Source organism: Hemiscyllium ocellatum, chromosome 20 (genome assembly GCF_020745735.1).
Source record: "Hemiscyllium ocellatum isolate sHemOce1 chromosome 20, sHemOce1.pat.X.cur, whole genome shotgun sequence".
Taxonomy (NCBI): domain Eukaryota; kingdom Metazoa; phylum Chordata; class Chondrichthyes; order Orectolobiformes; family Hemiscylliidae; genus Hemiscyllium; species Hemiscyllium ocellatum.
The window spans coordinates 13,350,281-13,367,856 of record NC_083420.1 but is presented as its reverse complement, the minus strand read 5'-3'; the positions used below and the strand labels follow the sequence as shown (position 1 = coordinate 13,367,856).

At 43.0% G+C, this 17,576-nt stretch overlaps 1 protein-coding gene across 1 annotated transcript in view; it reads left to right on the top strand.

Annotated features, from left to right (window-relative positions):
* Positions 1 to 2,160, top strand: part of LOC132825574 (WW domain-binding protein 2-like) — a 28,849-nt gene extending 26,689 nt beyond the window's left edge. The window contains exon 7 of the mRNA XM_060840953.1: positions 2,138 to 2,160. Within this exon, the coding sequence (XP_060696936.1) occupies positions 2,138 to 2,160 (23 nt within the window). The remainder of the gene's footprint in view (positions 1 to 2,137) is intronic.
* Positions 2,161 to 17,576: the final 15,416 nt, after the last annotated feature.

The window sequence follows — 17,576 nt, the reverse complement described above, 5'->3', positions numbered from 1 at the left end:
AGAAAGCAGCATTAATGTTTCAGGTCCAGTGACCCTTCTTCAGAACTGATAGTAACTAGGGAAAGATGCTTTTTATGCTGAAGATAGCATGCTGAAATACATCTCATTTTCTGGTTGGCGTTCTTGCAGTTTTCCTGACCTAATATCAGGTTCAATAATTTTATGAAGTCAATCACCTTCTTCGATGTCCTTTGCCCATCTCCACACATTAACAGCTTTTCTTGCCTCCTGGCTGACTGTTGTCCTGCCGTTTGTCTCCCTGTTATTCTCTCTCCAGGCTCCATCTCCACCTATTCTCTCACTCCTTCCCCCAACCCCAAACCCCTGCAGTCAGCATAAATACCACTTTTCCTAGCTACTGTCAGTTCTGAAGAAGGGTCACTGGACTTGAAACGCTAACTCTGCTTTCTTTCCACAGAAGCTGCCAGACCTGCTGAGTTTCTCTATTGCAGTCAGTTCTGATATAACACGATAGTTCTGTTCCCATGCAACCCTGTGTTATAAGAAAAACACATATTTAAACTAATAGGGCTGAAACCACGTTGTAACCAATACAGGTAAGGAAAGTTCACGTTCTACAAATAATGGTCTAAATTCTTCAATCGTTTTATAGCCAATTCATGTTGCATTATAGCAGAACGGTCTGTAATTTCTGTTCTTGTTTCAGATTTTCAGCATCCACAGTTCTTCATTAAAATGATGAACCTAATTCAGTTCATTATAAGTGTTCAGATAATGATCAAATTCACTTAGTGATTAGTATAAAATCAGCAATAGGCCACATTATCCTGCAGCAGTGAATTCTCTTATTAGATTTACACAAGACTAACTTTCTGAAACTGCTTACTTTTTAAAAAGCTGACCACACTGAAATCTATCCAAAAAAACTCTCTGTTTCACTAAACATGAGTAGACAAGGATGAAAAGACTTTACTATACAACAGATGTGAGGTATTCCGTAACTATATAAATAAGCTAATGGATCACCTGTTACATCCTCAACTTCCATTTAGTATCTTAACCATTTATAGTTATTATTCTACTCATTATTTTAAATCCTCATTTTAAAATGTTATTTTTTTAATCCTAAAATATACTGGGTAGCTCGCATAATTCTTAACAAAATGTTAAACTGAAGGTTTTGAAATGTATTACTTTAGCAGAAAAGGACAATATGGTTTGGCTTATCTCTTTACATTATCACTTTTTTCAATTGGGTTTTCTTTTCCAGCTGATTTCAATCCCCCCATAACTTCATTGCCTAATTATTATTCATCTCCATTGAGCTCGGATTCACAGCAACCTGGTCAGAGCACTGAAACAGCGGGTAACACAGGCAAGTCAACATTTCATTTTCACTAGTATTAATTACAGGAACAAACAGATCAATTCAGCAAAGTCGGAGGTCCTCCTTGTGGGTCTGCCCCTGGAGTCTGGCCAGTGCGGCCATTAATAGGTCCAAGCAGTGGGCCCTGATGGGGTAATCATAATGCAACTGTTTGCCCCCTTCTCCTGATGTGTCTGTGCTAGGGTTTCCATGGAGATGGAGTATGTTGAGTTCCCTGGCACAATAGAGGCCTATAGCAACTAGTGGGCACCACAGGGGCTGGGGTGCATTATCAACCTGGGGAGGGGGGGAATGTTATTTTGATTTAATCTGTTTCTGTTCCCCTATTCTAAATTTCCAATAGCCATTAGTTTGTGTTTTTGGTCCTCTGTTTCATCAGGGACTGTTTAACCTGTTTAAAAGAATAAAATCTGCACTGGAAGCTACGAGATGTAAGGTGAGACAGTAGACTCCATAATGATAAAAAGAACTCTCCCTCCAAGAAAATAATTTGAACTGAAGCACCTTGGTTACAATGGGTTTCCATACATCATACAGCCTTTGTAAAGTGAACACTAATTCAATGATTCTGGAATCTTGTGTGATCGATTTATAATGTGCTTGAATATCCAACACTTTTCTTTTGCTATTCTATTCTCTTTTATTAATATCAGGTCCTGCAATTTAGTGACCCCTGTGCAGTTTCAGAGTGCTAGCAGATTGGAGTCTTCAGAATATACTTAGAGGATCAGCAAAGGGAACTTGTCATTGGGTTTAAAGTGCTTCATGACTGCTGTCTCTTGTTTGCAGGGAAAGGGGCAGCCAAACCATAAGCTGATATATATCGGAGCCTGGGCAGAGTGTACTTGCAGCACAATAGCTACACCATTCCCTGTGAAGCAAACCATAACTGGAAAAACAGAGTGCAAACTGCAAGATACAGACAACCAATTGTATCCTCAGACAGCCCATCTCAAGCAACAACAGACATACTGAGATAATGATTAAAGGTTGACGCCTACTCGGATATTTTCGAACTCACTGCTAATTTCCTTATCTTCATGGGTATGCATGCACAGACCAAAAATAAAGGCAAATAAAAAGAGAGCAGTGGCACCCCCCTCCCGACACTGTACCTTACAGTAAGTGTGTAATTGAGCTTCATGATTCCCAAAGAAACAAGCAAACACCTAACATCCTGCAAAATACATAAATAATAAAGACTTCTCCACCAACTCATGGGAAAATAAATCAGGGAAATTTTTCTCCGGCCATTGAAGATCATCCAAATAATTTCCTGAAAAACACAAGTTAGGAATGTCACCCAAGATCTCAACTATCTACTACGTCCTCATTCAGCTCCCTTGTGAACACTTGCAGCAACTTCCAATCATTGAACAACCAGGCAATGCATTCCAAAGTCAATGGCCTTTTGTAAAGGAGAAAATCTTGCGCCATCTCACCAAAGATCTATGTTTATGTAATATGTTCCTCTCCCCTCCCTATCCTAACAGGATGAACTAGCACATCCACACAGACGTGGTCTAATCATTTAGTTATTTTGAAGCACTCAATTAAATAATCCTAAAGTTAACACCTTACTTGAGCTAAAGGATCCAACTCTCTGAATCTATGCTGGGAGCGAAGAACGTTTAGAGCTTTTCCCTCTGATTGTCTCCACGTCCTCAACATTCCCCATTCTGTGAATGGTCAACTTTACAAAGTATTCTGGATAGGGCTACCTATGGACAGCACACATTTACAGGTGTAAAAGTGGACAGGGTCTTGCTCAAAAGGAAGACATAAGCATATGCCATTTAGAGTCTATTGGGTGCCCTTGAAGTCTAAAGTTTTAATGCGAGACCATGATTGAACCATCAGTAGTAGCAAATATTGCTGTTATCTTTTAAGTTCTTGGGTTCCTAATGTTTCTTTCTAGTCAGTGTTGACACTGGATATTTTTCTGCTTGAGAGACCAAGAGAGTGAGAGAGAGAGCCTTGTCCATCACATGTTCAACAGTTCCGCAGTCTATAATCCATCTCCTCCTATCTGCCAAAAATGTTTCTTCAAGTATAAAACATATATTCAATACCTGTGGAAATTATTTTTGCAGGCTTGATAAATGTAGGCGAGGTTTCATCTCCAACACGTGAAGATTCTCACAGTGGTGTAAATTATATTAAAAAATCATGACAGCCTGTCCATGATCCCAATAATACCTACGTCCTGGAATTATTCTAGGCTCAGGTAAGAGAATTCCCAACTCTGCAAATCCCCAAACTCTAAAGATGGCACCCCACTCTCCTTATCGGTAGTCTGGAATGCAAGTTTGATTAGAAATTGAGCTAGATGACCCAGAACAAGCTGAGAAGGTTGTCAGTTCTTGATGTGGGCTGTTCAAAATGTCAGCCTCAAGGCTCCAGCACTGTTTACAAAAGTTAGCATTCAAGAATAAAATGTGAAATATTCCTCCAGCCTTTTACCCACACTCCCTCTCATTGTCCCTTGCCCCCACAGATGATTCCTCTTATATTCAACGAATTTCAATGCTGCAAAGATCCCCCACTTAGTTCTGATCCCAGCTGACAGTACCATGGGACAAGTCAAATCCCAGAATGAAACTTGGCTTGACGCATTAATTTTTTACAAATTAGTTCGTGTGGGCATTATTCACGGAAGCATATTCACACAAAGCTGCAGATTTTCTTTAACAACAGACATATTCCTGTGAGAAGACGGTGGTAGTAGATTAGCAGTGTCCAGGCTGGTTCCTGAGCTCAGAGGCCCATCTGCTTCCATCTGTTTCCTTTTTATCTCCTTTTTCTTTTCTTCAGAGTGTCGGCACCAGCAGGAGCAGTTCACTCCAGGGGGTCAGTACCAGCAGGAGCATTTCACTCCTGGGGGTCAGTACCAGCAGGAGCAGTTCACTCCTGGGGGTCAGTACCAGCAGGAGCATTTCACTCCTGGGGGTCAGTCCCAGCAGGAGCAGTTCACTCCAGGGGGTCAGTACCAGCAGGAGCAGTTCACTCCAGGGGGTCAGTACCAGCAGGAGCATTTCACTCCTGGGGGTCAGTCCCAGCAGGAGCAGTTCACTCCTGGGGGTCAGTCCCAGCAGGAGCAGTTCACTCCTGGGGGTCAGTACCAACAGGAGCAGTTTACTCCAGGGGGTCAGTACCAGCAGGAGCAGTTCACTCCTGGGGTCAGTACCAACAGGAGCAGTTCACTCCAGGAGGGTCAGTACCAGCAGAAGCAGTTCACTCCTGGGGGTCAGTACCAACAGGGGCAGTTCACTCCTGGGGGTCAGTACTAGCAGGAGCAGTTCCTTCCCTGGAGGGTCAGTACCAGCAGGAGCAGTTCACTCCTGGGGTCAGTACCAGCAGGAGCAGTTCACACCTGGGGGTCAGTACCAGCAGGAGCAGTTCACGCAGGAGGGTCAGTACCAACAGGAGCAGTTCACTCCAGGAGGGTCAGTACCAGCAGGAGCAGTTCACCCCTGGGGGTCAGTACCAGCAGGAGCAGTTCACTCCTGGGGGTCAGTACCAGCAGGAGCAGTTCACCCCTGGGGGTCAGTACCAGCAGGAGCAGTTCACGCAGGAGGGTCAGTACCAGCAGGAGCAGTTCACTCCAGGAGCGTCAGTACCAGCAGGTGTAGTTCACGCAGGAGGGTCAGTACCAGCAGGAGCAGTTCACCCCTGGGGGTCAGTACCAGCAGGAGCAGTTCACGCAGGAGGGTCAGTACCAATAGGAGCAGTTCACTCCAGGAGGGTCAGTACCAGCAGGAGTAGTTCGTTCCTGGAGGGTCAGTACCAGCAGGAGCAGTTCCTTCCCAGCAGGCCAGTGGGGGTGGATTCTTTGCTGAAATGGTAGCCAGGAAGCATGCAGACTCATGGTAGCGATGACACGTGTGAAGGCAGGATGGCGCTGAAGAATAGTGACATGGTTCCAGCAATGGTAGTGTGGCTCCAGGCTGTGTCTGGGCCCAGGTACCTGACGGCAGGGTGGGTGGTATTCCTGCTGTGGGGGTGTGCAGGGACCCGAGACACCCTCACCGCAGACTGAGGAATGGAGTTTGTGGCATTTCTTTTCTGGCAGCAAGGGCTCAGGTCAGAGGCCAGAGCGTGATCTGGATGTTTCCTTTTATTTCCTTTATTTCTGCTTCTGTTTTTCATCCTGACCTTTGAACAGTAAGATGGCACTGGAGAATGGCACTATAATGCTCTTTTCACTGTACGGTACTCCCATATCCTGTATTTGAGTACACATGACAATAAAATTTAAACCTTACAATCGTGTGAACATTACGTACACATTCGGCATTTTATTGCCTATCTCTAATTGCACAGAGGGTAGTTAGGACTTACCCACTTTTCTGTAGGTCAGGAGTCACATGTAGGCCAGACCAGCTAAGGTGGCATTTACCTACCCCTGAAGGACCTTAGTGAGCCAGGTCAGTTTTTTTTTGACAGCGGATTAATGGGCTCATAATTCCAGGTTTTTATTGACTTTAAATTTCACTATCTGTCAATGTGGGATTCAAACCCAGGTCCTGACAATATTACCTGGGTCTCTGGATTAACCATCCAGCAATAACTAGGTCATCGCTTGTGGCCATTTGTAGGGCCATTGCTGTTCTTTGGGTCTCCTGATGTATTGTTTCATGGCGCACAATCAGCCTGACCATTAGATTGCAGCCACTGTGATTCCATACATCTCAGCCTCCAATCAACAGTGAGTGTTAAAACTTCCCATAGCAGTGGGATAGACACCATCCCAAACACCCACATTGCTTCTAGATTATAGCTGTTTGCCCCATGACAAAAATGCACATGCGAGGAAATAAAGTTCTATTGCTTATAATTCTATATCACAGAGTACATTCCATTGAGAAAAGTACACTTATCCATAAAACCAAATTTTAACGGGTTATGATAGCTTCGACCCTAGCCCTAGGCCTAATCTTAATCCTAAACCTAGCCTGAACCCTAACTGTAATCCTAACACAAGCCCTAGCCCTAACCCTATCACAGATCTGACATTTCTTTTCAGATTTTGAACATTGAACATAAGAACTAGGAGCAGGAGTAGGCCGTCTGGCCCTTCGAGCCTGCGCCGCCATTCGTTTTGTGGACTCAGATGCACTTACCCGCGCTCTCACCATATCCCTTAATTCCTTTATTGCTCAAAAAAAATCTACCTTAGCTTTAAAAATGTTTACTGAAATTGCATCAACTACTTCACTGAACAAGAAATTCCATAGATTAACAACCCTTTGACTGAAGAAATTCCTTCTCAAGTCAGTCCTAAGTTTGCTCCCCCTAATCTTGAGGCTATGCCCTCTTGTCTTGGCTTCACCTGCCAGTGGAAACATCCTCTCTATTTCTATCTCTTCAATTTTCTTCATAATTTTATGTTTCTATAAGATCTCCCCTCAATCTTCTAAATTCCAGTGAATATAATCCCAATCAGCCTCTCCTGATAAGCCAACCCTCTCAACTCTGGAATCAACCTAGTGAACCTCCTCTGCACCCCCTCCAGAGCCACTACATCATTTCTCAAGTAAGGAGACCAAAACTGTACACAGTTCTCCAGGTGTGGCCTCACCTTCACCCTGTATAGCTGCAACATAACCTCCCTGCTTTTAAACTCAATCCCTTTAGCAATGAAGGACAAAATTCCATTTGCCTTTCTAATTACTTGTTGTACCTGCAGACCACCCTTCTGTGGTTCATGCACAATGACACCCAGGTCCTTCTGCATAGCTGCAACGTTCTACCCTCTAAGTAATAATCCTTCTCACTATTACTAATACCAAAATGTATGACTTCACATTTATTTATATTGTATTCCATCTGCCAGACTTTTGCCCACTCATTCCATGTAACTATGTTCCTCTGCAAAGTTTCACAGCCCTCTGCACATTTTGCTCTGCCGCTTATCTTGGTACATCTTGAGAGGTTTGACACTTCTTGGCATGTTTGATGCATCGCAACAGTTTTCAACACTTATTGACAGGCCTTGTTGGCTTGACATTTGTTGATATGTTTGACGGGTCTTTTATAGGTTTGACAGTTCCAGGAGGGTTATGCAGCTTATACATGCAATTTGTCTCTGCAGTTAACAAATCCAAATGGTACCTGACTAGCAGATCCCCACCCTCACCCTACCCCCGCCTCCAAAGGGTATTGAACCTTGCTCCCAAAGGGCACCTACATGCTTTCTCCAAAGGATACGTCACCCCCATCACAAAGCATCCTGAAATCATACCCACAGGAATTCCAAGGCAGTCACCTCATTTCCCCTTCCCCACCCTCACCCCAGTTCCAATCTTCCAGCTCAGCACCATGACCTGTACTACCTGCCTATCTTCCTTCCCACCTATCCCACTCCACCCTCCTCTCTGATCTATCAACTTCATCCCCACCCATTCACCTATTGTACTCTTTGCTACCTTCCCCACCCTCCTCTCTGACCTATCACCTCCATCCCCACCCTCATTCACATATTGTACTCAATGCTACTTTCTCCCCACCTCTTATTTATCTCTCCACTCTGCAGGCACCTTGCCTCTATTCCTGATGAAGGGCTTTTGCCTTAAACGTCGATTTTCCTGCTCCTTGGGTGCAGCCTGACCTGCTGTGCTTTTCTAGCGCCACTCTAATCTAGACTCTGGTTTCCAATATCTGCAGTCCTTGTTTTTACCTTTCTCCAAAGAGGAACCCTGCCTATTTAAATAAAATACATTGAGTACATTGGTGGTCTTGCGGGCCCAATGAGATCAGCATCTCAAAACAGGTTTTAAGTGGATATAGCTTTCTGTTTAAGTGGCCAGCTTCCTCTATGAACACCACACAGAGCTGTGAAAACTGAGCTGACTCCACTCCTACCTTAAGGAAATGGGAAATGTCATGTTTGGGAGTGGAACTTGTGATTTTAGTCCACCTCCATCGTGTAACCATATCAGGGAGATTTTCCAACATGGCAGAAAGCTGGTCCTAATCCTTTTCACAATCAGCACTCTTTAGTTCAATATCTTGCATGGTATACATGTGCTTGACATTAACCTAATCCCCGCACAAAACACTGCATTTATCTACATTGAATAACGTGTATAAAGACCCAATTCCCCCATCTAGCGAGATTTAATCTGGCTGATTTTTCACCACCACGGATCTGACATTCACACAAATCTCTGCCCATCAACTTACGTGGAATTCCCCCAACACCTTCATGCAAATCATTAATAAAGATTGCAAGGAAGAAAGGTCCCAATGTTGATTCGTTGTGGGATTTCCTTAGTGGCTGGTCTCCGCACAGAACCACTAGCAACTCATTATAACAAAGAAATGAAATAGAAGGTTAGCTCTACAACTTTCCTTCAACACCCACCCAGAGGGATATGTTTTGCAATGAGCAATAATGTAAAACAGACAAAGGGCTGTCAAGTTATGACCTACTGCACGGTTCCACACAAATTCAAAATTACCTCCAACGTGCTCTCAAATTGAAAGTTGCCTCCAAAGTTTTTCAACACCTAGGTTTTCTCTACTATTGAGCCAGACTTGTGTTAGTGCACTCCTGAACTTAAGACAAGTGTGCAAATTAAATATAAATTTATATAAATTTATATATACATATATATAGTTTAATATAATTTCTTTTAGAGTTTGGATTTTGAACTAGTGGCATGTGAGTTTGACCAATGTCGATGAAGAGGTTGAATAATTAATTTGTAAGAATTACTGTAGCCATGGTAATGTCTGATAAAACACAGAAGAATGAGAGACTTTCTGGAGAATAAGAGGGTTTTGCTTTCATTGTGAGAGCTTAATGACCAAGCAAATTAGGCCTCTGGTAGTAGAGTATGGGAATTTATTTTGGCTTAGGGGCAAAATTTATAGCTTGAAGGTGGACAGAATCACAAAATTGTTACAATGCAAAATGAGGCCATTCAGCCCCTCATGCCTGCACCAACTATTCAAATCAACATAATTATCAACTGTTATATTCCTGCTTTCTCCATATAACTTTGCACACTCTTTCTATCAAAATCTGATTTGACTTCAGCTTTAGATAGATTTTATGTAATGTCTGTAATTTGTTTTATTTATTATCATGTGTATCTTGTTACAAAATACAGAGAAAAGTATTGTATAGTCTCGTCCCTCTCTGTTGCCATCTTAAAACACAGAAAAGCAAACCAAAGCATACATCATAACAGCAAGAAAATGAAGAAATAAAGAACAAGTGGCCAACTCTACAGTCCTGCTTATTAAGTGCCCCATCATGGGCCATGGACCATAGGCCTTGATGGCCAGGCATGAGTCCCTTCACCACGCTGCTAGAACAAAGTCACCACTCTTTGGTGCCATCTCACCTCCACCAATGCCCTCACCACGATGAGTCCTTGCTGGACCTCATCAAAAGCAGATGCCACTGATGCTGCCAGGGATCTCACCAGCCCAAACTCAACTCCACTGCCACCACAAGTCTGCTTTAGGCCCACCTCACCAATGCAGACGCTGCCAAGGCCGCTGAGTCACGTATTGACCCAAACCCGTTCAAAGTCAAGATGTTCCTTGACTGACAGCCAATGTAGATGAGAAAAAAAATCAGGAAAAGGAGCACAGAATTGACTTCTGTTAATACTACCAAAATGTGCATGCTGCTTTGTGTCAGGAGGTTACAAAGGGAAGAGGCAGTATACAGTATTGGGTTAATGCAGAAATGTCCAGTGACCCCGGACCAGAGTACAAAATCCAAATGAGAGACTGGAAATAATCCATGAATGTTTATATCAAATTGTGAATCGTAAATGTACCTTTACTTTTCTATTAAATCCAGAACATAACATTGGGAGGCCCACCTGGCAAAAAACACAGTGGTCACCCACTACCCAAGGATTGAAACCGAATGGACACACTTCACTTGAGATTCAAACAGACCAGGAAGCAAGAACATTTCATCCCTTGGTCTTGGATGGATTTAAGCCAAGGTCTCTCAATGTGCTAACTCTTAGCAATTCGATATCCAGGGTACACTTTATCTAAAGCGAATTAATAATTAAACTTACAAAAGCTTAGGTTAAAGAAACAATTTTAGCAATTACAAAAAAAACTTCGAAAAAATTCTCTTCTCAATTTCTAAGTACGAAACACGAGGGCGACAAATGTGCGTCGGCCTAAACGTGTGCCTGACAGTTGATATACATGATGAACCTGAGTCTAAAACAGACAGCAGGTAAACATCACACAGACTGGGCATTTAGACAATTGTAAACGGCGCTATCAAAACGTACCTTTTGAATGACCACACTCCTGAGTGGGAGTGCAAACTGCTGCACCTCTTGAAGGGGAGGCACATTTTGGGTCAATCAATACAAGTCATTCCAGAGCCAAGACCTTGGAAAGATACAGGGATCACACAACATGCCAGAGAATAGGTTCCTCGATTCTCAGCCATCCAGACTTGGAGGTCTCTAATGCAGAAAGTGGGCAGGATGAGAGACGTGCTCTACCCATAGTGGGGCAAAAATCTATAGCTAACCTCTGAGAAGGCAATAGGAGCAGATAAGTATGCATGAGGGTAGTTGTACAGATGGGCTTGTTTCCACTGGAGTTTGGAAGAGTGAGTGGCTTGACTGCTGTGTCCAAGATCCTAAGTTGCACATGAACAGACTTTTCTTCTTGAGGGTCAGTCCTGAACTAAGGGGGAAGATTAGGGATCACCCTTTTAGGATCGAGATGAGGAGAAAGATTTCCACTCATTGGATTGCGTAACTTTGGAAACTACTACCTCAGAAGATGATGAAATCTGGTGTATTGAATATTTAAAACAGAAGTGAAGACATTAGAAACATAGAAAATAGAAATGTGTTGGCCATTCTATACGGCTGATCATCCAATTCAGTACCCTGTTCCTGTTTTTGCCCCATACCCTTTAGCCATTAAGAACTATATCCAACTCCTGCTTGAAAAATCCTTGTTCGGCAGAGATATCAGGAGTTATTGGGTATAGATGGGAAAGTGAAATTTGAGACACAAACAGATCGGGCCATGATCTTATTGAATGGTTGAACAGGCTCAAGGGACTGAATGGTCTACTTCTGTTCCCATCTTGTATGTTCATATGTGGCCTGTGCACAGTGTGTTATCTGCACAGTGCTGCAGATACCAGTGGCCCTAAGCTGTGGATATTCAAAGTGTTTAGGGTCTCACAACAGTCCAAATTCCACCAGTTTACCAGGATTGCTGAGGTGTCACCCTGGAAGAATGACAATTGTTCTCAAGAACATGATTCTGCGTTCATCTCTCAAGATGGCAATATCTGTCCTCCTCACTCTGTCAATGAAAGCTAGGCCAGACTGCGATTACCCATGTCAAGCTACAGTGCAAAACTGGGCCTTCTAATATATTAACCCCAACATTCTCTTTGATCTAACACCTTATTGTATTCCTTTTGGATATCCAAATATACAACATTACTGGCACCCCTTTAACCACCCTGAGTCTTACTTCCTCAAAGATGTCCAATAAATTTGGCAAACACGATTTTTCTTTTACGAAAGCACATTGACTCTGTCTCTTTGTAGTAGGATTTTCTAATGCTCTGCTACTATCTCATAGAGGAGAAAGTGAGGTCTGCAGATGCTGGAGATCAGAGCTGAAAATTGTTGCTGGAAAAGCGCAGCAGGTCAGGCAGCATCCAAGGAACAGGAGATTCGACATTTCGGGCATATGTTCCTTGGATGCTGCCTGACCTGCTGCTCTTTTCCAGCAACACATTTTCAGCTACTATTTCATAGAACCATAAAATCCCTACAATGCAGGCAGAGACCATTCAGCCTGCACTGGCCCTCTGAAGAGCATTCCACCCAAATCCAATCTCTGTAATGCCACCTTACCTGCAGATCCCTGGATACAATGGGCAATTTAGTATGGCCGATCCACCTAACCTGGACTTTGGGAGGAAACTGAAGCACCCAGAGGAAACCCCCAGAGAGAACATCCAAACTCCACACAAACAGTAGCCCAAGACTAGAATCAAACCCAGGTTCCTGGTGCTGCGAGATGGCAGTGCTAACCACTGAGCCAATGTATGGCCCTTAGCAATGCATTTGCTAAAGACAGACATGGAATGCATTGCCACAGAAGGTTTTAGAGGCCTGGTCATGAGTATAGTTAAGAACTGGGATAGTTAGGTTCTTGAGTATCAGGGGGATCTCAGGGAGAAAGCGGGAGAAAGGAGTTGAGAAACTTATCAGCCATGACTGAATGGTGGTGCAGACTCAGTGGACTGAATGGTCTAATTTCTGCTCCTCTGTCTTATGGTCTTATAGTCTCATGTGAGAACAATTGGCTTCTCATCTCCCTCCTTTCTTGAAAATTGGTATTACATTCACCACCATCCAATCCACTGTGACCTTTCCAGATCAAGGGAATTTTGGAAGGTCATGACCAATGCAAGTTCTATCTCTGTAGTCATTTAGGACGATAGAATGCCCATTATCAGTACCAGGGACTTGTCAGCCTTTACTTAGTACCTTTATTGAATAATCACAATTGTTTTCTATTCTTTTTGCCTGCACTTTTCCAGGATCAAATGTGTATGCTCTACTGCGAAAGCAGATGCTTAAAACTTGTTCATAGTTTCTGCCATTTTGTTGTTTCCGGCTGTTGATTCCGCAGTCTCGGAATCAGGTCCAACGAACCATTTTTAAAGGACATCCAAGTCATCCTGACTCAGCGAAAATCCAGATCCATATTTTCAGACGACTGGCAAAAGAAAAAGCAACTCTTCGAATTAAAACTGCACCGATCCTCAAAGCTAAAATGTCTGCGTCGGGTGGATTCATGATCAAATAATGGTTGAATGCAAATAATGAATGTGGCTTTTAAATTATCGTGTTGATGTAGGACGAGACTTTATTATTTTATTATCCTTTGCCACCTTCCTCACGAACCTTTTTTTGTACCTGGTGCATTTGATGGATATGACCAATTACACTCCCAGATTTTCAGAAGCTCTTTATTTCTTTGTTGTCCCCTGAAGTTTCTTTTAGCAATTGTCTTCAAATGGAATTGGTGCCACTGCCCTGACTCTACACCGACTGACATGCCCTGTGTTGACTTTGCAACTGTTTAATCAACCCTTGGTCAACCTTGCTGATTTTTTTGCTCGTGTGTTTCAAATGGCTTGCAGGATTGTTTTATTACTGGTATTTCTGTGCTGTGTTTGTCTTCCAAGTTTTTGCTCACAAGCTCCATGTAATAGATTAGATTTACCCGATAGTTCAGGACTCGTAATTTTTATTTCTCAACCATGCAACAGAGAAAAGAAAACAGGTGAAACCATAACAGGAGGCAGTTTGATTGACATCTGTGTTGATTCGGAGGGTGCAGACTGCTCCATGTCAAGGACTGGGAGACATGACACGTACTTGGTTGCCAACTACTGGGGACAACAGTGGTCGGATGGGGCTGGTGTAACAAAAAATGCAGCAAGAGGTCCGAGGAGCCCCATAAGAAAGCAACCTTGACTAGGCAAAGGGAATCCAGAACTGGCAAGCAGCATGGATGGTAGGAACAGCATGAAAGCTGATGACATAGGGTGGGGGAATGCAATGGCTGTATAGATTCTTCCCCCATGGTGGTCAAGTCTAGGCATAGGTTTAAGGTGAGAGGGTAAGAAATAGAAGAAGAGTCATGGGGACGATGAGTGTCTTGAACGCGTTGCAAGTGCAATTTCATAATTTAAGAGACATTTAGACAGGTACGTAGATGGGATAGGTATGGAGGGATATGGACCAAAGCAGGCAAGTGGGACAAGTTTAAATTGTGAATGCTGAGCAGTATGGACAAGTTTGGCCGAAGGGCTTGTTTCCATGCTGTAGACCTCCATGACTCTGTGACTCAGGTTGTACGTTTGCTTGCTGAGCTGGTGGATTTGTTCTCAGACTTTTCATCGCTATGCTAGGTAATATGCTCAGTGAGCCTCCAATGAAGTGCTGGTGCTCTGTCCCACTTGTTATTTATGTGGTTGGTAATCTCACTGCCGGTTCTTTTTTTTGAGAGTCAGAGAGTCATAGAGATATACAGCACACAAACAGACCCTTCGGTCCAACTCGTTCATGCTGACCAGATATCCTAATCTAATCTAGTCTCATTTGCCAACACTTGGCCCATATCTCTCTAAACTCTTCCTATTCATATGCCCATCCAGATGCCTTTTAAATGTCTTCTAAGTGCCTCCACCACTTCCCCTGGCAGTTCATTCCATACACGTACCACCCTCTTTGTGAAACAGTTGCCCTTTAGGTCCCTTTTATATCTATCCCCTCTCACCCTAAACCTATGCCCTCTAGTTCTGGACCTCCCCACCGCATCGAAAAGACATTGTCTATTTATCCTATCCATGCTCCTCATAATTTTATAAACCTCTATAAGTTCACCCCTCAGCCTCCAATGCTGCAGGGAAATCAGCCCCAGTCTGTTCAGTGTCTTCCTATAGCTCAAAACCTCCAACCCTGGCAACATTCTGAACCCTTTCAAGTTTCACAACATCCTTCCGATAGGCAGGAGACCAGAATTGCATGCAATATTCCAAAAGTGGCTGAACCAACGTCCTGTACAGCCACAACATGACCTCCCAACTCCTGTACTCAATACTCTGACCAATAAAGAAAAGCATACCAAATGCCTTCTTCACTATCCTATCTACCCACAACTCCACGTTCAAGAAACTATGTACATGCACTCCAAAGTCTCTTTGTTCAACAACACTCCCCAGAATCTTACCATTAAGTGTATAAGTCCTGCTCTGATTGCCTTTCCAAAATGCAGCACCTCGCATATATCTGAATTAAACTCCATCTGCCACTTCTCAACCCATTGGCCCATCTGGTCAAGATCCCATTGTGCTCTGAGGTAACCTTCTTCGCTGTCCACACACCTCCAATTTTGGTGTCATCTGCAAACTTACTATCCCTACCTCTTACGCTCACATCCAAATCATTTATGTAAATAACAAAAAATAGAAGACCCAGCACCGATCCTTGTGGCACTCCACTGGTCACAGGCCTCCAGTCTGAAAAACAACCCTCTACCACCACCCTCTGTCTTCTACCTTTGAGCCAGTTCTGTATCCAAATAGCTAGATCTCTCTGTATTCCATGAGATCTAACCTTGCTAATCAGTCTCCCATGAGGAACCTTGTCAAACGCTTTACTGAAGTCCATATAGATCACATCCACTGCTCTGCCATCATCAATCCTCTTTGTTACCTCTTCAAAAAACTCAGTCAAGTTTGTGAGACATGATTTCCCACGTAGAAAGCCATGTTGACTATCCCTAATCAGCCCTTGCCTTTCCAAATACATGTAAATCCTGAGCATCAGGATTCCCTCCAACAACTTGCCCATCATCAATGTCAGGCTCACCAGTCTATATATCTCTGGCTTTTCCTTATCACCTTTCTTAAACAGTGGCACCATGTTAGCCAAGCTCCAGTCTTCCGGCACCTCATCTGTGAAAATGGATGATACAAATTTCACAGCAAGGGGCCCGGCAATAACTTCCCTAGCTTCCCACAGAGTTCGATGATACACCTGATCAAGTCCTGGGGATTTATCCACTTTTATCCATTTCAAGACATCCAACACCTCCTCCACTGTAAATATGAACATTTTTCAAGATGTCACCATCTGTTTCTCCACAGTAAACAATGATACAAAATACTCATTTAGTATCTGCCCCATGTCCAGTGGCCCAACACAAAGGCTGCCTTTGCTGATCTTTGAGGGGCCCTGTTCTCTCCCTGGTTACCCTTTTGTCCTTAATATCTTTGTTAAAAGCCCTTTGGATTCTCCTTAACCCTATTTGCTAAAGCTATCTCATGTCCCTTTTTTGCCCTCCTGATTTCCCTCTTAGGTATACTGCTACTGCCTTTATAGTCTTCTAAGGATTTTCTCGATCTCTGCTGTCTATACCTGACATATGTGTCCTTCGTTTTCTTAACCAAAACCTCAATTTCTCTAGTCATCCAGATTCCCTACACCTACCAACCTTTCCTTTCACCCTAACAGGAATATATTGTCTCTGGACTCTCGTTATCTCATTTCTGAAGGCTTCCCATTTTCTAGCCATCCCTTTACCTGCGAACATCTGCCTCCAGTCAGCTTTTGAAAGTTCTTGTATAATACTGTCAAAATTAGCCTTCCTCCAGTTTAGAACTTTAACATTTAGATCCAGTCTATCCTTTTCCAACACTATTTTAAATTCAATAGAATTATGGTCACTGGCCCCAAAGTGCTCTCCCACTGATACCTCAGTCACCTGCCCTGCCTTATTTCCCAAGGATAGGTCAAGTTTTCCATCTCCCCCAGTAGGTACATCCGCATACTGAATCAGAAATTTTTCTTGTACTCACTTAGCAAATTCCTCTTCATCTAAACCCTTATTACTATCATAGTCCCAGTCTATGTTTGGAAAGTTAAAAGTGTTGGTAAATGAGTTGTAAGTTAATGTGTTTGTTCATGGAGTTCCAGTTTGAATGCCAGGCCTCTAGGAATTCCCATGTGTGTCTTTGTTTAGCCTGTTCCAGGATGGATGTATTGTCCCAGGTGAACTGGTGTTTCACTTTGTCTATGTGTCGTGTCTTTTGGTGGCTAGTTGGTGTTCATATATCCTGGGGGCTCGTTTCCTACCCGTCTGTCCAATGTAATGCTTGTTGCAATCTTTGCATGGTATTTTGTATATGACGATCATTCTGCTGGTTGTTGGTATGACTGTTAAGGATGTGATGGCATGGGAATGATGGAATGGGAGATTGAAATGGCATAGGAAGAAGGGACCGTGAAGAGGATGAAATGATAAAAGAAATGGGATGGGTATGGCATGAGGTAAATGGTGAATGGCGGTGGGGACATAAAGACATACACTTGCAATTAATTCACTAACTTCACTGCAAATGTTTTGAGTCTCTACTGATTAATCATAACTTACTCGACTATTTTGCAAATGCATTATTTTCTATTACAATGACTTGCTAATTGTTAAAATCGGTTGCCACATTTTTCAAGATCTCTCATACTTTAATAGCTTTGTAGTTTAAGAATGGAAAATTTTTTTAAAAAGAAACTGTACATTTTACTGCAAACAATAAAAGTCGAAATAATTCCATCTCATCGTTGACTTGTTGTGGTGATTCAAACACATCCTGAGATATCACATTTAGCAATTCCACACTCATTAG